The sequence below is a fragment of the Somniosus microcephalus genome, chromosome 13 (assembly GCF_052327205.1).
Source record: "Somniosus microcephalus isolate GS21.2 chromosome 13, FLI_Smic_1.0, whole genome shotgun sequence".
Classification (NCBI taxonomy): domain Eukaryota; kingdom Metazoa; phylum Chordata; class Chondrichthyes; order Squaliformes; family Somniosidae; genus Somniosus; species Somniosus microcephalus.
In genome coordinates, this window is record NC_140999.1 from 171,271,129 (window position 1) to 171,296,412 (window position 25,284).

The following is a 25,284-nucleotide window of genomic DNA, read 5'->3' on the forward strand; positions in this document are numbered from 1 at the left end:
GTACAACGAAATGTAGGCTTGCGGCTCCCGAGAGTGTACATTTGGATTAAGACATTTAAACATTCAACATACATTTGGCTTGTAGTATATTAACATAAACCATTGGTCTCCTACCGGAGTTACGGTGAGAGACCAGTGGACCTCCTGCCCTAAGTGTTGAGGGAATGTGTCTCAATATCAGTTTCAGCATTTCCCGAGCCTTGGCAGCTCGTCAGCGCTAGCTGGCTAAACTTTGCATTGCTTATGCTGAGGCACTTTGTATAAAAATTCACACCAGAATGCCCCAAAATTTGCTTGTGCTTACAAGACTCTGTAGAGTTCTGCATATGTGTGGACGGTGACAACTTGTGGCACATGATCAGCAAAGTTGTGCAACACGTGGATCTTGTCCTAGCATATTTGACAGCAAACAGGTAAGAGGATTTATCTTTGCGTCAGGGGCTGAAATTCCCAAGGAAAACAATAGAGACTCGACTGTACTGGGTTTCGGCCATTTCCAGGAGTTACCGACTTACATTGTAAGGGGTGGAACCTCCAAACACCCCTTACAAGGCTAATGGTGGCCAGGGTCAGCATTGCAAGCGTGATTCTGGCGTAACTGCTGCGATCAGGTCCCAAGAAATTTCAGCCCCCAAATCTGTATGTGACAAGATTTTGTTTTCAAATTTACCCGGCTGTTGCAAAATGCTAAAAGTTGGTATTCCAATAATATAATTTTCAAACAGTTAAATCATCATTAAACACTCAGATCTGGGTAGTCATAATTAAACATGCCAACCATTACATGCAGGAGCGAATTAGCAGATTTTGGACTGTCTCTCAGTGGCGGTGTTAGGAATTGAAGTTTGCCATATATACCTTCTGTGGTTCAGTAGCATTATTCCCTTAAGTGGTCTGCGCATCTTACATTAATGAAAGTTGACTCACACTGCCCAATACCTAGTCATAGAAAGCATAACCTGGGGATGTAACAGTATCATCTCTCCGTGATCTGGGCCAGATACTTCCATCTTTAATACATGTATTTCTTTATCTCCAATATTGCAGACTAGTTATTGACGTAAGAAAACTACTAGGCACTTGGTCTAAGCGTTAAACAAAGCTTTAATCAACTGTTTTACAACATGGAGGTCTAGTTGCGTCCTTCACTAGTTCCTGTTAAGAATGTTCATCGCAAGCTGGGCCCATGCCCGAGTATTTATACTCTCCCTGGACAGCGCCACCCGTAGGCCGCTTTGTATTATTTCATAAGTCTTTCTTTCATGAATGACTGATTCATGTCAGTTATCACTAGGCGAGACAAGGCATGATATAAAATGTTAAGCTGCTTTATTTCACGTTTAGTTAAAGATCGCACTAAATACAATAATTTTTTTTAAGCAGCGAGTCTGTTATGATCTGGAATGCATGGCCTGAAAGGGCGGTGAAAGAAGATTCAGTATTAACTTTCAAAAAGGAATTGGATATATACTTGAAAAGGAAAGATTTGCAGGGCTATGAGGAAAGAGCAGGGGAGTGGGGTGAATTGGATAGCTCTTTAGAAGAGCCGGCACAGGCACGATGGGCCAAATGGCCTCCTGGCTGTATGATTATAAGAATGTGATTCTAAGAATAAAGATGCTCCACTACCCCACTTCTATGGGTCATCTTGCTTGACTTAAAAGTAATTTCCTAGCTCCGCTCTCCTGAGTTTCAACCCCTCACAGCCCTTTGATGTCTGACTGACTCACTCCACCCAGTTTTCACAGCACTTTCTGTTTTTTACTCAAAAAACCCACCATCAGTGCCTGTCCTTTCAAACTACCTCACCAATTCTAGCCTCCCTTTCCTCTCCAAAGTCCTTGGATCCATGCTCATCTCTTCTGCAACTCCCTGTTTGAATCCCTCCAATCAGGTGTCTGCTCCTTTCGTAGCACCAAAATGGCCCTAATCAAAGTCATAAATAGCATTTTGTAACTTAGAGGGGAACTTGGAGGTGATGGTGTTGCCACTATATTGCTGCTCTTGTCTTTCTCGGAAGTGGAGATGGAAGGGGAAGTGGGTGCAGTCATAGTAGGTCATACATACTGCAGCCACAGTATGCCAGTGATGGATGGGGTAGATATTACATAGAGTTACATTAGAGTCTACAGCACAGAAACAAGCCAATCAGCCCAACTGATCTATGCCAGCATTTATGCTCCACACGAGTCTCCTCTCACCCCTCTTCATCTGACCCTATCATCATATCTTAAAGGAGGATAGGGAGGATAATTATATTGAGCCTGTAACACGAGCAAAGTGCTCTGTGTTGGATGTTAATGAGCTTTTTGAGTGTTGTTGTGGCTACATCCATCCAGTTGTGTAGTGAATATTCCATCACACTCCTGACTTGAGCCTTGTATGTGGTGGATAGGCCTTGAAGGGTCAGGAGGTGAGCCACTTATCCCAGTGGACCCAGCCTCTGGCATGCTCTTGTACCCACGGTGTTGATATTGTCCTGTTAAGATTCTGGTTAAAGGTGTCTCCCAAGATGTTGACAGCAGGGTACTCAGTGATAGTGTTTATGCCTTTGTAAACCTCCAGCTTTGACCAGTCCAATGCTCTCCTGGCCAGACTCTCATCCTCTACCCGCTGTAAACTTCAAACCATCCAAAACTCTGCTGCCCATATCCTGTCCTGCACATTTACCCATCACCGATCTTCACTGACCTACATTAGCTCCAGGTCCCCCAGTGCCTCAAATGTAAAAAAATATTGGGGGAAAAACTCGGTTGGCTGCGCCACCCATTAGCGCCTAAAGAGGCCGAGAAGTGGGGCGCTAACCAACTAGCGCCCGGGCGCAGTGAACCCTGCGCCTCTTCCCATATTGAGCGGACATTTTGCGCCGGCGCTAAACCTTAGCGCCTGCTCACCGGCGCACGCAGATCATGACGTCATTTCAGTGTGCAACGCCTTTGGGCGCCCCGGACCAGAAATTCAGTGGCGTCCCCCTCCGTTCCGCCTGGCGCTACCAAGGACAGGTCACCTGGAACGTTTCCCAGTCGCTGTCAGGCTCGGGGGGTGCTCTTTAAAGGGGACTGCTCTGGATTACTATTGGTAGCCATTTTTGGACCACACCTTCTGTGAGAGAGAGAGAGAGTTGCTCAGAGACAAACGGAGAGCCATTTCTGCAGTGAGCCAGCGCTGGCAGAGGAACTTTAGCCTTCTGAACATCACTTTGCAGTTGGTGAGCTTCTCAAACGGCATAACTTTCAGTGCGCTCTTACTATGGGGGCTGCATTGGATGCGAACGTCGTGCTTCTCAATCATATTGACAGGGCACAGAGACGCAGGGATAGAGTGGCAGGCATGGCCAGACGGAGGAGGGCCTACAGACGTCGCCCCACGATACCTTACGCTGCCAGGGTTTTCCACCAGCAGTTTTCATATATCAACATGTCGGAGGAGCAGTGTTTCCGAAGGCTGCGCTTCAGTAAGGAGGTGGTCAATGAGCTCTGCCACCTGCTTCAGCCAGAACTGCAACCTCAACTAAGGTGCAGGACATCTCTGTCGGTGGCTGTGAAGATCACTGTGGCTCTAAACTTCTTTGCAAGCAGCTCCTTTCAGGCCGCTACTGGAGATATTGCCAACATCTCACAGTTCGCGGTGCATTGCTGCATCCGTCAAGTGACTAATGCCCTCTTTAGAAGGAGACGGCAGTACATCTCCTTCCCAATGACCCTGGACAAGCAGCGAGAGCGCGCAGAGGGCTTCGCTACGATAGCGGGCTTCCCCATGGTGCAAGGCGCCATTGACTGCACGCATGTGGCTTTGCGGGCGCCTCTAGAGGATGCCGAGGATTTCCGCAACTGAAAGGGGTTCCATTCTTTGAATGTGCAGCTGGTCTGTGACCACCGACAGCTGATACTCGCTGTGAATGCCCAGTTTCCAGGCGGCAGCCACGACGCCTTCATCCTGCACCAAATTTCTGTGGCAGTCCTTTTCGAGGCCCCGGCTCTCCCAGGAGGCTGGCTTGTCGGGGACAAGGGCTATCCTCTGTGCCCCTGGCTGATGACCCCGGTCCGTTCGCCCAGCACCCCTGCTGAAGAACATTACAATGAGAGCCATCAAGCGACCAGGAACATCATTAAGCACACAATCGGCGTGCTGAAGCAACGGTTCCACTGTCTAGACCATTCAGGAGGAGCCCTTCAGTACTCACCTGAGCGAGTCTCCCACTTCGTGGTTGTGTGTTGCATGCTGCATAACCTGGCAATCCTCAGGACCCAGCCAATGCCACCAGACATTGAAGCACCAGCAGAGGAGGAGGAGGAGGAGGAGCAGCAGCACCAAGACGGGAGGGAGGCACAAACTGCAAGGGCCGTCTGTCAGAGGCTTATAGCAAGTCGCTTCTAGGCCCCTCTCAGGGAATGCTTGCTGCCATTCCAAGAACATGAATGGAACCATTCTGCTACCCCTAAGCCGGTCAAGGGCAAAATTTGTGCAAAGAACAGACATGGCCATTGTCAATAAAGAAAGTTGTTTATTTAACAAAATGTGCTTCCTTCCCACCTGACAAAGCAATGGCAACAAAAAGCAAAACAAACATAAGTAACTCTCACACCCGGGAGACTGTCCAAAACATAACTAACATTCAGACCAGCATCCTCGGCCTTGAATGAAACAAATAATAGGAATCAGCAGCACCTTCTACTTTTTCCCCCTCGATGGTGATCTGCTTCCCTTTCTGCATTGGCCCCTTCCCGCCCTGCAGCTCCTCCGTAATGGGACCCCAGTGGCTGCAGCAAGGCTGGGGGAGGCCTGCTGACTGTCTGAAACCGCAGATGCCCCTGAGGGACGGCCTGGACGAGCTCTGGGCATGGAGGGCCCGGCTGCTGACTGCTCCAACTCTGCATGGGCGGAAGCAGTCTGTCCTACAGGTGGTGGCAGCTGCAGTGGAGAAGTGCCAGTGGTGGCATCAGGAATGCTGTCATCCTGAGAGCGGACAGCAGCTCCCTGGTCGGCCGACACACTGGCACTCTGACGGGGCAGCACCGCAGCATGCGCAGCAATCGGCTGGTGCACAAATTGCTGGCCTGCTGTGGTGCTGCAAGGGCCCCGGGGAATCCTGCCCGATCCAGCGAGGGTGGCAGCATTCAGTGCTCGCGTGGCCTCAACCTGCGTCTGCATGAGATCAGCGAGTGACTGCGTGGCAGCACTCAGCACTTGCGTGGCAGGTGCCATTGCTTCGCTGAAGCCCTGGACAATCCTTGCCAGTGCTGCGCTGAAGTCCTGCACACTCCTTGCCTGTGCTGCACTGAAGTCCTGCACACTCCTTGCCTGTGCTGCACTGAAGTCTTGGACACTCCTTGCCAGTGTCTCAATGGATTCGGGCATCCTTCCCACTGCAGCCATGAGCTCAATGTGCCTCAGCCCAGCCTGGGCGCTCATTTCAGCGAGGGCACGCACCTCTTCTGCGTTCCGTGCAGCAGCACTCGCGGCCCGACTCGCCCTCCGGGGAGACGGCCCCCGAGCTTCCCTACCCCCCTCGCGTTGCTGCAGGCCACTGGTTCCTGGAGCTGGATCCTCCTCAGAGCATTCCCCCCCACTCCCCTCCAGGGAAGGAGTCTCCCCAGTCTGGAGATGGGCTGGCTCACCTGAGGGTTGAGCGGATGTTCCGGCTTCCTCCTCCTAGTCGCCTCCGGAGTCAGTCGCAGTGGCAGCTTGAGGGCCCGCCTCCCGAGCTGGTGATGCAGCATCTGAAAGCAGGGAGGTTCAAGAGTGGCTTTAGCGAAAGGACAGGGTGGCAGCAAGGGATGCATGAGTGCTGCAATGCTCTGAATTGGGTCGAGAGTGAAAAAGCATGCTGGTGTGGGGAACAACTGGAAGGAGAGAGGTCCAAAAGGTCATGGCCTTACCATCGCTGTCCACAATGGGGTCGGCATCTCCAGAGGCGACAGGGCCAGTCATCCGGCTTGCGACGATCTGGTGGACTCGCTCCTCCAGGTCTGTAAGGGTCTGCAGGTGAGGCCGGCCTCCTCCGGTCCGAAGCTGCTGCCTGCGGTTACTCGCCAGCTTGGCCTGCAAGAGAAAGGACGGGGTGTGATGAAACATGCTGCCCTGATCTGGTCTCACATGCCTCCCATGGTCGAATAGCCCTGACATTATGTTGGCCTGATCTGGTATCACATGCCTCCCATGGTCGAATAGCCCTGACATTATGCACTGAGCTGAATGTGCGTGTGTGTTTCCAGAAAGGGCCATGGGTTCTGGATGACAGCTGGCCATTGGGGCTTTGCAGCCATAAAGTGAGGTGCAGATGGAGGGATGAAGATGATTCTGAAAAAGGCACTCACTCTGACGACCCGAGTGAGGTCGTTGAACTTCTTCCTGCATTGCACAGGAGTCCTCGGAACCATGCTGCTGGAGGTGACTCTTTGGGAAACCTCCCTCCAAGCTCTGCGGTATTCGGTTTGTTGAGGCCTCCTGCCATTCTCCGGGTACAGCACAGATCGCCGGCGCTCCACCGCGTCAACCAGAGCATCCAATGCCCCCTCGCTGAAGCGCTGCGCTCTCTCCCTGGCCCTCTCCATGTGGGTGAAGTTTTGGCCGCCACAGGTAGGTTACCGCCGATTTTGAGGCCTACAAGGCACAGAGTGTGGCTGCAGATGAGAATTGATCCGGCCCTTTAAGAGCTGGCCGGCGCCAGCGTGTCTGGGTGAAATCGATAATTGACGGCACCTGCGCTGCGCCCGCCTGCGGAGTAATTGCGTCGCGCCGCCGGGTTAGCGCCTTAAGAATACGGTGCAGCGCCTGATTTAGCGCCGTAATCACCTCCAGGGGCGATGCAACCCAATATCGCTTGAGGTGGCGAGAACTTGCGCCTGGCGCTAAACTTTGCGCACCGCCAATACTAGCGCCCCAAACGGGGCGATACCGAATTTCTCCCTTAAATCCTTCCATGGCCTTGACCCTCCTTAACTCTGTAACCTCTTCCAGTGCTCCACCCCCATGACCCCCCGCACCCCCCCCCATCGAACTCTCTGTTCCTCTGACAATCCATTCAGTCTATTTAGCCACCTTGGCCCCTATCCTCTGGAATTACTTCACTAAAATCCTCAGCCTCTCCACCTCCCTCTCCTCCTTTTAGTCGCTCCTTAAAATGCATCTCTTTGACCAAGCTTTTGGTCATCCCTCCTAATATCTCACATCCATTTTTTCCTCATGCCCCTGTGTAGTGCATGTGATGTTACATCATTCTGACAGTATTGTGGTCATGATTTAACTAAATTTCCACTGGCTGTACAACTATAACTGAGATATCAAACAACTGGATTTTGTAATTGATCCATTGTTCAATCCAGGTTCAATTTTTAATTTTTTTTCATTTCCTTTATAGGAGAGAGAAATGGATTTCAACGATCAGTATGAAAATATCTGTGAGTCTGTCTTCAATGAGGTGGACTCCCAGGCAGTGGATGCTCTGGACCTGCCCATACCTGGCTGTTTCCGTTCAAGAAGTCACAGCTACCTAAGAGCTATCCAGGCTGGCTGTTCTCAGGATGACGACAATGTATCTGTCCGTTCGGTGTCTCCTCCACCTATAACAACCACAGTTAGAACCATGCAAACCAACACCAGTAAGTACCATATAATCAGTCTAATTCCCATTAAGTAAGCAATGATACTTTAAAGGGTCAAAAAATGAGCTGCCTATATGCATTTTGCAAGACAGAAATTGATACATTATGAAGGTACCTGGCATATTATTTACATCCTAATAGTGAACTGACCTGACAATTATGAAGTTCTGAGTGAGCTATGGTCAGCATCACAAGTAGGATATAAATCATATCCAAGGGTATCATGATCTATTCAATTTATACATATCTCTATTAAAAATTAATGAGGTGGAGGTAAGAATAATGGCTTTTAATGACGTTTATGGTTTAGTTCCACTGAAGATGGAAGTAGTGCAAATGTTAATTTGTTATTTGCTGTGCTCGTGGGTTTAGAATGTTGTGGACATTTGGTCAGTCTATTGTGCGAGGTGTACGCAGACTGTGAATATAGTGCTTGCAAAACTCTAGTTATATAATGCATGAATCATTGAGACGAGTTTCAGTTTTTAAACTTTTGTATCAGTGAAGGAAAGCTGAAAAAATTGCAGTACTGATTTTGTGGTACAAAAAGAATTTAAAGTTTTTAATGCTCCATTTTTATACGGATGTAAGTCATGGCAGAGGAGTGTGGCAGTTGTGCATGATGATCTTTGCTTGCTGTACTGCCATTGGATGTGATTCTCATCCTAATTGGGTGTTGAAGAGACTGTGTAGCAGGCTGGCGGGCCTTAAGCTTTGGACTGGATTTTAAAGTGTTTGAATAATTCTGGAGCTGGCAGTCACTTGTTGCATTGCAAAGTACAAGATTGTAACAATCAATTGTTTGTGTGCTCACATGTACAGTTCGGGACTGATTCTGTGATATAACAAAGAATTTACAATATTCATGAAGAAAAAGTTTATTTTTTTAAATGATGACATAAATGTTTTAAATATATTTTTCTCCTGCTCTCCTGAAGGCAGTGCTTAAAATATGATACTTAATGGGCGTTATTCTCTTTTTCATTCTTCTTTACTGGCATTCTGTTTAGTTGCGGAACTTATAATGCTAACCTTGTGGAATTTTTATTTGTATAGCAGAGTAAGTCATTTTTTTTCAATTGCACAATATATTTGTGTATTATTTGTTATAGCAACAAACAAAAAGTTGTCATGACATATCACAACAAAAGCTTCTGTGAATATCGTGTTTGAAAGGTGATGGGGGTGTTGGCGGCGATGGATGTTGAATCACGCAAGCTTTCGATCGCACCCATGCCATCGGACAGAAGCACCAAGTGGATACCAGCTACTTTCCTACAAAGAGATATGGAATATCACTGGATGAGTCATCCTGGGCCATTATTTTGATGTCACTGCTAGTCTGTCTTTTTACTGCCTAAGCACGATCTAAACGTCCAAAAAACAATATGAACAAATGTTTATCTTAACATAAATCCAGCCAGATTTTGTTATAATTGTGTTATGAAACTGCACTCAACAATGGAGCAGTGGGTTAACATGCCTGGGCGGTAATCTGGTGGAGCAGCTCTCCCACCCTTTATGGACCCCGCCTGATTTAACCAGGTGGGTTCTATAATGGGCAGGCAATCCACGCTGTCAGATGATTGCCCAGGTAATGAAGACAAAAATCGAGCCCACTGTATTTTCCTCTGTGGGACCTGCATCTGAATCGAGCAAGACAAATAGGACTAAAATTTATTTCTGGGGGTTGTAAAAGCCTTAAGTGAAATGAGTTTGGGAATACTCAACCCAGTTCCTAGTGGGCATTGTCCCCACAATATAAAGTTGCTATAATTGGCACTTCTTTGCATTAACTATCAATCTAGGATGGCTGGTATGGGGAATTGAACTGTCACAGTAGAGGGCTCAGGAGGCACATTGCTGGAATAAGGTGAGGGAATTTTATTCTGCAACTAATCCATAGATGAGAGTTTGATGCTGATAGTGGATGCCCAAATAATGTTCTATTTTCAGCATGAATGACCTTCACCTTGATGATCATAAAAATTGTCATTTGAAAATAGTGACCCGAAAAATCCATGATGGGCACATTTTGGCGTAAGCTCCTCAGCCACTGACCCTGACAGACTTCCCGTGGTCATGGGGAAGCTGCCCAATTGCCTGCCAATGACATGCACCCATGCCACTAGAGATTGATCTGGGCTGCCTATCTTGATATCAGGCAAGGGTGCCCCAGCCAGGTGGAGTGTTGAAGGGCCCCTGGAAAGAAGATATCATTGTCGCTCATCGCTCGCTGTAAGGAGGCCACTGCCCCAAATTATTTTTGAAGAGAAACTTTATTCCTTGGGCGTCCAGGTCACAATCCAGGCCTGGAACCCCAGGTGGGCCCCACTTCTGCTTCTTGGCTGTGGATACGTATTGAGGGCTGAGATCTCCGCCACCTCCTATGCAAATGGCCTTTTAAGGGGCAGATGGAGACCTGTCCCCACAAAACCATCTGCAACGTTCAGCAAAAGGCCGGCATCCGGCTCATTTCCAGCCAATCTGGTTGACTCCCGTTGAAGATTTTCAGGGCCACTCACTGCTTGTTGCAACCGAGCTATGAAATACAGCATTTATTATACATGTGAATGTGGGCCTCACACAACTTACTCACATCTTTCTTGCCCATAATTTAAATGATTCACCTATTTTATGGGTCAAAGATTGGATTGCACAGTTGAGCATGGATGACAGCTGAGATTTTTAGGACTGAGTAATCCTTAATGAAGAGGTCTGTGTAGGTTGAGATGCATTTCAAGCAGGAATAGACCTCTGAAATAAGCAGAAAAGTGCAGCAGCCAGCTTTGTCATGAATTAACTCTATTTTCTATGCACTGCTTCTTGGTAATAAATGGAGCTTATTTACTAAAACTTCCATCATTACTATTACAAGGTTATCAGTACATATTCACTTTTTTAAAGTTTTGTTCTGATTACAAATACTCTAAGCACAATAACATTTAGGAATCACTTATTCTTGGGGAGATGGGATAGGGGAGATCACTGAGAACAACATCACATTCACCAAGCAGGAGTCAAGAGAAGAAAATGTTTAGTATTCCACTGGAACTGAGAAATCAGTAATATTGGGCTAATTTAAAATTACTGCATTAAAGCCTCAAAATGTTTGCTAGGATTATGTTCAAATATATAACTTGGAAGTTTATGCATGTTTAATGTACCATGAAGTGAGGATAGGACATTTTGAGAAAAGATTTTCGCATCTGTACACATACAAGCATATTCTTGCTATTAATATGGTATAATACTCCTGTCTTATTAAACAGTGCATCCTCTACTTAATGTGAGCATCAACATGGGAAATCCACGAGTACATATAAAGTATCAAAAAAAAATCCTCTTTTAATGTAGAAATTGACTATAGGCCCAATTTTAACTGGGGGGTGTGAGTGAGGCATGGTGGGGTGAGCGACAAGCTCGCACAGTCACACCAACGTAAGGCTGGGCCATTTTAACCTAGGCTTGCCAACTCTGGTTGGACTGGGTACCAGGAGGTTTCATAGCATAACCTCCGCCTCCAACCGCACTGCCTCCAGATTCCTGCCACTGGTCACCCGACATACCAGTCCTCACGCCAATCAGTCAATAATGGCGGCTACAATACTCACAATCCTCTGTGCTCCAGAAACTGCTTTATCCATTGTGTGGTTTTATCCGTTAGAGCATGCACAGGCCAGGGCTGCAATGCATCCTGTGCACACTGTGGCCCTGCTGATTGTGAGTCTGGCTGAAACGAAACGGGAGAAGAAAATGCCCCAGTGATTTTTCTCCCAGGTTGCTCTCAGCAGTGTTCAGGAGGTGAGTCTTTAATTTTGGGAGACTTCAGGACAACCAAGAAGGGTTGGCAAACTTATTATAACTGCTGGGCCTCCTCTGCATCCCGGAGCTGAGTCTCCCACCCAATCCTGGCAGAAATCACGACCTGGCTGGTGAGTGGGAGCAAGAGTTTGAGCAGCAGGAGGCCATCACCAGGAAGCTGAAGGAACGATCTAAGTCGTCGGGAAGTGGGGCTGGGAAGCAATGGCGGTCAGGGGAGAGGGAAAGCCTGGGACAGGAGATGCCCAAGGTTTCCCTGTGGGGCCCGGAGTAGCACTCCTGATCCTCCTGGCCCACAGGGAAACCAGTAGAACTTTTAAAAAGTTACCTTGCTGGGCCTCCTCTGGCCCTGGATCGATTTGCCACCAGCTTTCCCCAGCACGATCAACACTGTGCACAACTCACACGGCCCAGGGTTAAAATCACATTGGGGTCCGAATGACGACCAAATGGGAGTGCGGCACAAACAGGGAAATAACTGCCTTGCCCCTCTTTTAACCACCACCACCTCAACCTCCTCAGACGTGGCGGGGAAGAGGTTAATATCATCAACAACAACAACAACTTAGATTTATATAGCGCCCTTAACATAATAAAACGACCCAAGGTGCTTATCAGGGTGTATGTGTTTTTCTGCTTAAAAATTTTAAATGGTGTCAGTTTAATTTTGGTCTGCGAAAACGCAGTACAAGCTAAATGCCTCACAAGTGTATCTGCAATTATGTAGCGACGTCCTTAATCAAGTACAGTAGGATGGTTGAATGTGGGTGGTACACATGCATAACTGGATTTTTAACCATACTCGAGAGCAAGTCTGAGTGTCTATGAGCTGTCTCAGTTGTATAATCTAAGTGTGTCCACACCTTAAATGTCCTTGCCAAGTATGACTTAATAATAACTTCAATAAACTCATTCAAAAAAATCTTTTGTAAGCTTGTAGTTATGAAACGCAAATACTAGCCCTGAATGTTTCAAAAGGCAGTACTTCGAGAAAATAGCTACTGTACTGCCAGTTGAAGCTGTCGACCAGCAGTTGGCAACAGTTTCAAGAATGCAGTTAGTGAATAAAATAGCTCAGGTGGCAAACTGCATGAAAAACTCAACTTTGAATGAGCTGTATTTTCCTATTGATGAAGATCACATTAACATTCACCACACTCATACTACATTCCTCTTTGCACTAATCCATTTACAATAAACAGGTGAATGCCTGACTAAAAATAGCGGACATGGAATGTAGTATGAGCTTCTTAAGGGTTCACACTTTGCCAATCATAAAATGTATCCTAAAAGCTGTTTGGTGTGTCAACGGCTGGAATGGGAGTGATTGCAACATGTGGTATTGAGAGGAGACATAATGGGGAATTCAGTTGCTCCTGCCAGGCAAACAAATTAGCACTAATGGGGGAATCAATTCTGGAATGGGTCATATTTTCACCAGCACCATCTCAGGGTATCGGTGGGGCGCAGTCTCAGCAGTTACACTGGGATTAGGATCTGAGGAATTTTGGCATCCAACTGCTGTTTTTCCAGTGTTTCATTTTAGAAAAATTGGTTTAAGCTAGTCACCGCAATCCTCCTCCAGGCAGCATGCCATTGATCTTCTTGCTGTTTTTGTGACCCAACAGTTAACAGATTTTCCTGTGACAAAGGCCAAAATTGAGAAAGGTTGTCCTGAGAAGCGATGTTTTACAATTCTTAATAACGCATGCATCTCACAAAGTCCCTAAACAAGAAGACAATTCAGCTAATCCAAACTCAGTTGCTGCATTTGCATCAAGGGCAATTTTTTTTTATCTTGTCAAAAAAAAATTCAGCGGGTGAGCCTCCTCCAAAATATCAATATCTGACCCTGCAAGGCTGCATGGTTTTAGACCCACTCTTCGTTTCTCTGATTTTTTTCACATGACATGTTTCTTCGAATCAGATGATAAAAAAAACAGTGTTACTTGGGTTGATTTTTATGTTACTGTAAGATGAAAATAGTTTTTAATAATTGGCAATTTTTTTCACCAGTTATGTAAACCATGCAATGTCTTTATTTTATACTCATTTCTAACCCCCTTCAATTGTACCCACATGTCCACACATTCTTTTGCAATGTGAAGGACAGTTTACAATGTCAGTCAGTCACAGGTGATTTGCATTGAGATGGACAAAGTATCTTTTTCTGCTTTCCCCAAAAGAAGGAAAGAACTTGCATTGATAGATACAGGAAACTCTCGTTTAAACGGCACCTAAATATACGGAATTCTCTATTAACCAGCAAAATTCTCACTCTGGAAACAACACCCCAATAACCGGCAATGTTGCCGAGTCCGAGTCTCCCGCGGTGGCTGAGTTAGTCAGTGGGGGTAGTTCTCCAAACTGCCACTACTCAGCTTCTTGGCGCTGTTGGAAGTCGGAACACCTCAAAACCCCTGTAACAGGAGTCTGACTCTCCCGCGTTGCCGGTAGTCTCTTCTGATCCGCCATTTTACAGGGGTACTGTGTGTCTCCCACGCTGCTGGTAGTCATTGCATTGCATTACCCTCAACTGGCAGTACTGTACTTAATCAAGCATCTTCCACCATCCATTTAACACAACATTCTGTTGGTGAGTATCCAATTACTGTATACTGCACATTTCTTGATTTTTTTATTTTTCTTTGTTAAAAATAGCCTCGGTAGATAACCCTCTCCGTCATCCGGAATTTTTGATCAACCAGCAACACGCCTGTCCCGTCGGTGCCGGATAGCAAAGAGCTTCCTGTAGTGCCTTATCATGTCCCTCAGAAACATTCAAAAGCACTTGTAGGATGATATAAATATTGTAGTCACTGTTATTGTGTTGGTAAATACGACAGCCATTTTGCACATAACAAGGTCCCTCAAACAGCAGTGTGGTCGTTTGTTTTTGGTGGTGTTGGTTGAGGAAGGATTGTTGGCCAAGACACAAGGGAACTCCGTGCACTTCTTCAAATAATGCCTGAAGTAGCCTTGGTTTGATATCTCAATCAAAGGACAGCAACTCTGACAGTGCAGTACTCCCTCAGTACTGCACTGAGGTGTCAGCACAGTCCTGGCAGTGTCCTGTCAAAATGGACTCAGCTGTAGTTCTGACTGCCAATGGCAAGTAAGTCACTTAAATGTTTTACGACTAAGTTAGGCTACATTACACATACTGGAGGTAAACACAATCAGTTCCTTGTGGAAAAATGAATTGAATAATACCAGTGAAATATTGGAAAGTCTTCACTGAAGAATTGATCAGTACTAATTCATCATTCGTTTTTCAATACTTCATTAAGATTCTCATTTAATAGAGCAAATGGTCGAGTTCATTGTAAAATGTTGGTCATCACTCCCTCTGGAAAGCTTGTCAATAGCGTTGATTGGTGTAGCGGTTAAAACCTACATAGGTTGCACATCAAAGTAGAACTGAAAGCGTTACACTGTAAAAATGACATTTGGGTTGAACAATGTCACAGATTACAAGAAGCATGAGATCTGACGGTTCTCATTTTCCTTGCACAATTTACCATGAAATATCATGTTCATTACAGCTGGGCCCCAGGTGTTCTTGTAGCTCGCAGCAATGTTAAACTCTTTATCTAATTTTACAGTTTCTAAATTGGTGGCAGATAGAATGCAATTAATTCATATTTAACGATTCTCATCAGATCTGTAGATACCCCTTGCTATGGGTTTAAGACTGATTTTCTGAACCATGAGTACCATCAGATCCGTATATTTAAAGGAGCTGAATAATTGATGAGATCTATGGTGGCATTACCAATTGCATTACTAATGTACTACTTAATGCGTTCTGACAGCCCTACCATACAGGGTTCAGCATGTCCTTCTCCGGTGTCATTCGTTGATGATAACCTATTTTTATTCCCTGTAAATATCTTCCATATCTGAGATAAAGATACAAAAATAAACCAAGCACTGTTAATATATTTTCTTGAATAAATGTGAGAGATAGGCTGAGCAATTAGACTACTTAGTCATGTATATTAGAAGGTATGTATTTCAGGATGATATTTCTAGAACTTTGTCATTAGATTTATTAACATTTTGTGTTACTACTGCGGTATTGTCAAAATGCTTTCTCTTGCGTTTTCGTGCTTTTGCTGCATATTAACCTAGCAAGTACTGTGTCCAATATTAGTGTATGACTGGCCTCTGCCCATAATTTTAAGGAATGGTGTTAACCAGTGACGTAAGAAAACTACTAGGCACTTGGTCTAAGCGTTAAACAAAGCTTTAATCAAAGCTTTAATCAACTGTTTTACAACATGGAGATCTAGTTGTGTCCTTCACTAGTTCCTGTAAAAGAATGTTCTGAGCAAGCTGGGCCCATGCCCGAGTATTTATACTCTCCCTGGACAGCGCCACCAGCAGGCCGCCCAGTATTATTTCATAAGTCATTTCCACATGAATAACAAGATTCATGTCAACCAGTTTATTTTAAATGACTTAATATCTTTGTTAAAATAGCAGGCAGAGGAATGTCGTGCAAATGTGGTACTTATTTGTAGATTAATATCACAAATGGTAATTTCTAGGTTATTATGATAGGTCCATGGTAAAATACCTGTCCAGCCTTTTGGAAAAAAGTTAGTGTTAAAATTGCAATCAAATAGCAATGATATAACAAAGTTGCACAGGGAAATTATGATGCCTTAATGACAGGCTCCAGCGTCTCAGTGTCCTATTAAATATCTAACTACTTGCCTTCCATACCTTTTATACTTCTTTATTAGCCTGGCTGAAGAAACTTTAATTGAGAAAGACCAGCAGCCCTACTATTAGTCAAAGGAAATGTGATTTTAGTAGATTTATTTTTTGCTTTTTGCAATTTAACAAAATATTTACATTTCAGTTTTCATCAACATTGATTGTCTGCAGATCTTTGTTAGTTCTGTGACAGGAACATAGGTTACCAATGTATGGAGTTCATTGTATTTTCTGGATAATTAGCAAAAGAACCAGAGGGGACTTAAGGGCCTAGAAATTCAGTTCGGACGCTATTGCGGCGCTAAAGTCGGGCGCTCGGCAAATTTAGCGGCCGCCGGAAAGTGCAGGCGAGCTCGCCGAAATTCAGTAGATTTGGCCAACTTTTTGGCCGAGCGCTGCAAAAGGCGTTGGAACCCTGTGTTCAGGCGCTAATCCGGCGATGCGGCCTGATAACGCCGATTCCGGGCGCAGCGCAGGTGCGATCATGTGGTGAGTGTCAGCAGACACCCTGACGCCGGCCAGCTCTTAAAGGGGGAAGGGTCAACTTTGACTGCAGCCACGCCCTGCATGCTGTAGCCCTGCAACTAGGCCTCAGGACTGGTTGTGTACCAAATCAACGCCTGGAGGTAATGGAGAGGGCCCGTGAAAGAGCCCAGCGGTTCTCTGAGCATGCGCTGGGTGTGCTCCTTCATGGGGTACGCAAGAGAAGACGGGTTGTGTGCCCGGCTAGTGGCAGGAAGGCTCCCAGGAGCCAGTTCAGGGAGGCGTGGACCAAAATTGCCCAGAGGGTCTCCTCCAACTCCGATGTTCCCAGGAGTGCGGACCAGTGCCGCAAGAAATACAATGACCTATGTCGGCTGGTCAAGGTGAGTACCCTTTCCAGTGTCCCCCTCATCCTTGCATGAGCACCTCCCATTAGGGCCAAAGGGACATCAAAAGTCTAATGCCCAGCCCTCCTGCCGCTGCAATGGCACTTGCATGTTAATCAATAGCTCTTTCTGCACTTATCACACTGTCCAAGCTATTCCACCATGGGAGGCCTCACACACAGCAACAGGGCACCACACTGTGCAAGCTATTCCACCATGGGAGGCCTCACACACAGCAACAGGGCACCACACTGTGCAAGCTATTCCACCATGGGAGGCCTCACACACAGCAACAGGGCACCACACTGTCCAAGCTATTCCACCATGGGAGGCCTCACACACAGCAACGGGGCACCACACTGTGCAAGCTATTCCACCATGGGAGGCCTCACACACAGCAACAGGGCACCACACTCTGCAAGCTATTCCACCATGGGAGGCCTCACACACAGCAACAGGGCACCACACTGTGCAAGCTATTCCACCATGGGAGGCCTCACACACAGCAACAGGGCACCACACTGTCCAAGCTATTCCACCATGGGAGGCCTCACACACAGCAACGGGGCACCACACGGTACTTAGACGCCCTCCTTTTTCTTGCAGGCCAAGCTGGCGAGGAACGCCAGGAGCCTGCGTGTCACTGGTGGAGGCCCTCGCGATTACCAGGAGCTAACGGTTCTGGAAGCGAGGGTGGCCCGACTCCTGCGTCACCCGGTGATTGGGCCTGTGGCGCTAGGCGACGCCGACCCTATACTGGAACCCACTGGTAAGGACAGGACCGGGTGCACCTCTCTCCTTGCCCTCGCGCATCAGATCTACATCCTTCCCCACTGGCCGAAAAATGCGCATAATGCACCAGTGCGGCCTCCCTCGCTGTCGGCCTGTCCTCACTCTAAAGCTACACTTGTGCCTTCCTGCTTTCAGCTGGTGAGGAGGAGGTGCTCCCTGAAGCCCAGACAGCCAGGCCCTCGGAGGAGGAGGACGTCGAGGAGCAGCAGGAAGGCGCCACCTCGGGGGAACCCTCCTCCGCTCCAGGAGATGGCAATGAAGGGGAGACGTCTGGCGTGCCGGAGAGCCAGGGGGAGGCGGGGGAGGGGAGCCCCGAACCTGGTCCCAGTGGCATGGACGCACGCGGCAAGGCTCCGGCGGCACGCCAGCCTTCTGCCCAGAGGGGGGAGGCGGTGGAGGGGAGGGCAGAACCTGGTCCCAGTGGCGTGGCCGCACGCGGCAAGGCTCCGGCGGCATGCCAGCCTTCTGGCCAGAGGGTGGAGGCGCCCTCCAGTCCGGACTCGGACGTCGCCCAGGAGGTGCGCCTCCTGGACGAGATGTCGGCGGCGTCGGAGCGGCGGCACGTCGAATTCATGGAGGTGGTGGCACAGATGCCTCACGCCATCGAAAGCCTCGCACAAAGTGTGGTGGCTTTCGGCCAATCCCAGGCCAGGGGCCTGGAGCAAATCGCAGCAGCGCACGCCAGGGGGGTGGAGCTCCTTGTGGCAGCGCATGAGAGGGGGGTGCAACAACTCGAGGCAGCGCAGCACGCCAGTCGCCAGCTGAGAGGTGCTGGGCAGACAATGGCACTGCAGATGCGGGCACATGCCGGCGCAGTTGGGGCACTGGCTTCTGCCACCCTCGCACTGGCGCGGAGGCGTCGCCAGGCCAGCCGCCGCCCTGCTGCCGCACACCGGTCTGGCGACCAACAGTTTGGCGCGCTTGCTCCCCGGCCAGGCCGCCCGAGTGCACGTGTGTCTGGCGAGCAGCGCGCGCCTGGCATCACCCACCTTGTCCCCATTGGTGCAGGCGAGCCTGCCACTCCCCCAGCCAGGGTGCAAGGAGCTGCTGCAGGCAGTGAAGAGGGCCACCCACAGCTGCAGCAGCCACCAGCCGGCCCCTCCCGGGCCCGCCCTCGTGTAGGCCGACCCCCAAGGGCATCTGGCGAGACGCCTTGTCGCCCTGAAGATCCTTCCCCCAGCCTCGCCACAGCCTCACGGCCCAGCTTGAGGCGCAGCAGCAGGACGGGCCGGGGCAAAAGACGGCTGTCGACGGACTCGCCCTCTCACCACACCGAATAGAGTGTGTTGAGCGAGGGTTTGGGTGATGCGGGGGCTTCTGTTCTGGGGGGCATTATGTTGTTTGGTTTTATGGGGGTGTTTGTGTTGTGGGGGGGGCTTGTTTTTGTTAGGCCAGTGAGGAAGGCCATTTGGATGGTGATGTTTTGTTAGTCCTCCCCAGGTTTTGGGAGTGACAGAAGTTTGTGACTGTTTTTTGGGGGTCTTCTCTGTTTTGCTCTTCCATGTGGGAAGGGCCCTGAGTTTTTGAAATAAAGATGTTTATTTATTCACCATGTGCAGGTGTCATGTTTCAAGTGGTTGTTGGGTTAACCGGCTGAGGGCTTGCGGAGCGGCTGCCTTCAGCTGCGTTCAGTGGCCCAGGCCATTCCCTGACAGGGGGCCTAGAAGTGTCGAGCAATAAGCCCCCGGCGGACGGCCCTTGGACCTTGTCGCTCCCTCCTGGCCTGGTGCTCCTCCTCCTCAGGGTCCTCCTGCTCGTCCTCCTGAGGTGGTGGGGCAATGTCAGGTGGCAGTGCCTGAGTCCTGCGGATAGCCAGGTTGTGGAGCATGTAGCACACCACGACGAACTGGGAGACTCTATCCGGCGAATACTGAAGAGGCCCGCCCGAACGATCCAGGCAACGGAACCGTTGCTTGAGGACGCCTATCGTTTGCTCTATTAGGTTCCTTGTGGCTTGATGGCTTTCGTTGTATGCCAGCTCCGCTGGGGTCCTGGGCGCGCGGAGCGGGGTCATGAGCCATGTGCACAAAGGGTAGCCCTTGTCCCCGATAAGCCATCCCCTTGGTGGAGGCTGTGCCTGGAACATGTCAGCCACAGTAGTCTGGCACAGGATAAAGGCATCGTGGCTGCTTCCTGGGAAGCGGGCATTGACAGCTAGGATGCGCTGCCTGTGGTCACACACCAGCTGCACATTTAGGGAATGGTAGCCCTTCCGGTTGCGGTATTGCTCGGCATTGTGGATAGGTGCCCGCATAGCCACATGCGTGCAGTCAATGGCGCCCTGCACCATGGGGAAGGCCGCGATCCTGGCAAATCCGACTGCACGCTGCTCCTGCTTGTGTTGGGTCATGGGGAAGGAGATGAATTGGTGCCTCCTCGCGAAAAGTGCTTCAGTGACCTGTCGGATGCAGCGATGCGCGGCGAACTGGGAGATGTTCGCAATGTCCCCAGCAGCGGCTTGGAAGGAGCCGCTTGCATAAAAGCTGAGAGCCACCGTGACCTTCACTTCCACCGAGAGAGACGCCCTGGACATGAGCTGTGGCTGCAAATCTGCGTGAAGCAGCTGGCAGATCTCTCCAACCACCTCCCTTCTGAAGCGCAGCCTCTTAACACAATGCGCCGCAGTCATGGTGAGATATGAGACCTGCTCCCGGTATTGCCTGACTGGGTAAGGCCTACGTTGGCGACGCCTAATGGCCCCTCTGCGTCTAGGCATGCCTGGCCCTCTCTCAAAGCGTCTGCGAGCCCTTCGCACAAAATGTAGCAACTGAGGGTTGGCCCCCCATGCAGCCCCCATTACAAAGTTCCAAACAGCAAAATCACAAGGATGCAAATGTCAAAGCACTGGTTAGAAGTCAAAAATACCTCTCCTATGGTGTCCGAAATCAGTAATCTCTGTGCCTTGCTCTCTGTGCAGAAATCCAAAGCAGTCAAGTCATTGCAGCGAAATGGCTGGCTTTTATGGGTGAGTGGATGTGCCCTTTAATTAGCGCTCCCCGAATCCCACAGGGCCTCTGTTGAGTTCCATTTCACAGTTCTTAGCAGCGCCACGCCCACACCGGCCGGGCACCACTGAATTTCCAGTTTGGGGCGCACAAACGGCGTTGCACGACGGAATGACGTCATAAGATGCACGCGCAGCTGAGCGGGCGCTAACACTTTGCGCCGGCGCTAAAGCCCAGCTGAATTTCGGCGTAGGCGCAGATCCGGCGGTGCCCGGGCGCTAAGTGGATAGCGCCGGAAATCTGGCGCTAACGGCTGGCGCAAACAGCTGAATTTCTAGGCCAAGGAGTTTTTCTTTAGGCAACGAGTTGTTATGATTTGGAATGCACTGCCTGAAATGATGGTGGAAGCTTCCCAGAGGGAGTGATGACCAACATTTAACAATGAACTCGTCCATTTGCTCTATTAAATGAGAATCTGAATGAAGTATTGAAAAATGAATGATGAATTAGTACTGATCAATAGTAACTTTCAAAAGGGAACGGGATATACACTTGAAAAGGAAAAAATTGCAGGGCTGTGGGGAAAGAGCAAGGGAGTGGAGCTAATTGGATAGCTCATTCAAAGAGCTGGCACGGGCACATTGGGCTGTGAGATTCTATGAATGCACGCACATATTTTACTGAGCAGAATTGTGTCAATATCAAATAATGTATTTGAGTCCACTTTGAGTACCTATCAGATGTTGCATTTCATAGTGAAGTACCTTTGATTACTGTTAACAGGTTAGGTCTACCCATGCAGTTTGAAGGCATAGAGGGCACTATAAAATGATATCTGATACCACTGATGCTCCATTAGCTCTTCTGTTGCCAGGCAACTGCAGAGCCACCAGTATAGACATGTTTGTGTTGCTCTGGTTATAGATTCATACTGACAGAAATCAATGATGGATCTGGTGAGGTTTTGCTTTGATGTTACTGTTGGTGTGCTCATTTAAAGATTCACTATGTTCTAAACTAGTGAAAATAGGGTAACAGATGATACTAAATAAGTTTGAACAATACAATGACATCAGTGCAGTTCTGTGACCTTCATACAGTACCAACAAGCTGAATGGTTGTTGCAGCATGAAGTAGCCTTGAGCTCAGATGATTGGGCTAACACATAAACTAGTAAACACAACTAATAGCATTTAATTTCATGAATGAACGTTGTTGTGTCTGTTTAAACTGAATTATTATAGTTACAGCAGACAGAGATTGTGGTAGATTTTCAACTTGCCACCTAGGTGTAAAACTAGCACTGAAGATCAGACTCCTGTTATGGAAACAGTTTGATATTCATTGACATTCATTTCACATGGAGAGGGATACGAAAACCTGGGTGAAGGTCTAGAGCCTGTCAGAATGATACCAATATATATATATATTGTGCAGACTGGAATCCTTCACAATCAGAGCTTATTGAGATTCGGGTGGGAGTTGGGCGGGGAGAGACTTGCTTGACTGAAGAGCGAAAGGACTCGTCACAGGGTGAATATGATAACAGCATTATTCCTTCTAATATGGAAAGCCAACTACTCCAGTTTGTTGGTTGGTTTAGGTATAAAAGACGTAGCTAGGAAGTTTCAAGGGACTGCAGGAGAAGAAGTCCTACTTTTTGATATATATTGCTTGCACTGAATGGAGCACATTGCATGAGGGAAAAGATTTCCTAAGTTTAAAAAGTGTTTAACAAAATAATCAACCCGTTCTTTATAAACAGATGCATGATTTTGTTACACACGGTGGACAGAGGAATTCTTTGCCTATAGTTGTTTCATTGCAACAGATGATGGGAGTTATTGGGCCTGAAAATCAGTGGGAATGTTTGCCCAGCATAGGGTGCTGGGGAGCACTCATTGGGAACCTGTGTACCTAACCCTGCCGAAATATCTGGAGTCAGAGGGTGATTCCCTCATTTGCATGTAACTGGCAGCACTTGCGCCACCTGGGCACATCTTGGATACCCATCAGAACTGGCGGGAGGGGAGTGGTGCTGGCTTGCCTCTTGCCAAATTATGTTAGTTTTTCCACAGCTTTTGTGACATGAAGTTATAATGTGGTATCCCATGTTGTTACAGTTTTAACACAGCATTAGATTTATGTAAACAAATATATTTGGATTGTTTATCTTTTTTATTTATTCATGAGATGTGGGCGTCGCTGGCAAGGCTAGCATTTATTGCCCATCCCTAATTGGCCTTGAGAAGGTGGTGGTGAGCCATCTTCTTGAACCGCTGCAGTCCGTGTGGTGAAGGTACTCCCACAGTGCTGCTAGGGAGGGATATCCAGGATTTTGACCCAGCGACGATGAAGGAAAGGTGATATATTTCCAAGTCAGGATGGTGTGTGACTTGGAGGGGAATTTGGAGGTGATGATGTTCCCATGCGCCTGCTGCCCTTGTCCTTCTAGGTGGTGCAAGTCGTGGGTTTGGGAGGTGCTGTTGAAGAAGCCTTGGCGAGTTACTGCAGTGCATCTTGTAGATGGTACACGCTGTAGCCACTGTGCGCCGGTGGTGGAGGGAGTGAATGTTTAAGGTGGTGGATTGGGTGCCAATCAAGCAGGCTGCTTTGTCCTGGATAGTGTTGAGCTTCTTCAGTGTTGTTGGAGCTGCACTCATCTTGGTAAGTGGAGAGTATTCCATCACACACCTGATGTGCCTTGTTTGAAAGGCTTTGGGGAGTCAGGAAGTGAGTCACTCGCCGTAGAATACCCAACCTCTGGCCTGCTTTTGTAGCCAGAGTATTTATGTGGCTAATACAGTTAAGTTTCTGGTCAATGGTGACCCCCAGGATGTTGATGCTGGGGGATTCGGCCATGGTAATGCTATTGAATGTCAAGGGGAGGTGGTTAGACTCTCTCTTGTTGGAGATGGTCATTGCCTGGCACTTGTGTGGTGCAAATGTTCCTTGCTCCTAATTAGCCCAAGCCTGAATGTCGTCCAGGTCTTGCTGCATTTGGGCACAGACTGTTTCATTATCTGAGCAGTTGCGAATGGAACTGAACACTGTGCAATCAGTGAACATCCCTACTACTGACCTTATGATGGAGAGAAGGTCATTGATGAAGCAGCTGTAGATGGTTGGGCCTAGGATACTGCCCTGAGGAACTCCTGCAGCGATGATTTGGCACAGTCAAAAGTGCAGCAAGCCTGCAAAAAATGATTCATATATGTTTTTGCATTCCCTGCCTGGCTTGCATTTCAGTGATAGCCAGAAAACTCGAATGGGATGGTGTAAAGGATATAGCCTCCTACTCAATCTTCTTTGCCAGGTCTGTGCAAACAAATACATCGAGATACATTCCCCATATTTGGATGTGTGTGTTATTTGTGCTTTTATATGACTTAGGTCCCAATATAAAAAACGACTTAAAATACGGCTTCTTGTTGAAAAGAGAGAAAATGTTACATTTTTATTGTGCCTTATCACATTGTTGAAATGTCTCAAAGCGCTTTGCATAATGAATTACTTGTTTTGGGGGTGCTGTGACTTTTGTTATGTAGCCAAAGCAGCAGTTATTCTGTACCAATAACATCCCACAAATGGCATTGCGATGAATGCACTATTCATCTATTTTTTTTGGAGAAAGTGGTTGAATGTTGCCCATGACATGAGGTAAAGGTAAAGGTAAACATGCTTACATGCATTAAACAAGCCATGGTGCAAATGAAATTTTGCAAAATCATAGGACAGGTAATTGAAGAAAGAGAAGACAAGGTAGATGCAGAGAAGATGTTTCCCCTCATGGGGGAATCTAGAATGCGGGGGCACAGTTTCAGAATAAGGGCTCGCCCATTTAAAACTGAGATGAGGAGGAATTTCTTCTCTCAGAGGGTCGTAAATCTGTGGAATTCTCTGCGCCAGAGAGCTGTGGAGGCTGGGTCATTGAATATATTTAAGGTGGAGATAGACAGATTTTTGAACAATAAGGGAGTGATGGGTTATGGGGAGCGGGCAGGGAAATGGAGCTGAGCCCAAGATCAGATCAGCCATGATCTCATTAAATGGCGGAGCAGACTCGAAGGGCCAAATGGCCTACTCCTGCTCCTATTTCTTATGTTCTTATGAAAGAACAAACCTGCATTCGTAATTCCTTATAATCTCATTGAAACTTAGAAAATTCTAACAGGACTAGACAGACTAGATGCAGGAAAGATGTTCCCGATGGCCGAGGAGTCCAGAACCAGGGGTCACAGTCTAAGGATAAGGGGTAAGCTATTTAGGACAAAGATGAGGAGGAATTTCTTCACCCAGAGAGTGGTGAACCTGTGGAATTCTCTACCACAGAAGGCAGTTGAGGCCAATTCATTAAATATATTCAAGAAGGAGTTAGATATATTTCTTAAGGCTAAAGGGATCAAGGGATATGGAGATAAGGCAGGGACAGGGTACTGAGTTTGGATGATCAGCCATGATCTCATTGAATGGCGGAGCAGGCTCGAGGGGCCGAATGGCCTACTCCTGCTCCTATCTTCTATGTTG

At 47.8% G+C, this 25,284-nt stretch overlaps 1 protein-coding gene across 7 annotated transcripts in view; it reads left to right on the top strand.

Moving 5' to 3' along the window:
- The window catches only part of dlgap4b (discs, large (Drosophila) homolog-associated protein 4b), a 733,594-nt gene that overhangs the window by 586,993 nt on the left and 121,317 nt on the right, over positions 1–25,284 (top strand). For all 7 annotated transcript variants that reach the window (XM_086005582.1, XM_086005577.1, XM_086005576.1 and 4 more), the window contains one exon: positions 7,361–7,601. In XM_086005582.1, the coding sequence (XP_085861708.1) occupies positions 7,361–7,601 (241 nt within the window). The remainder of the gene's footprint in view (positions 1–7,360; positions 7,602–25,284) is intronic.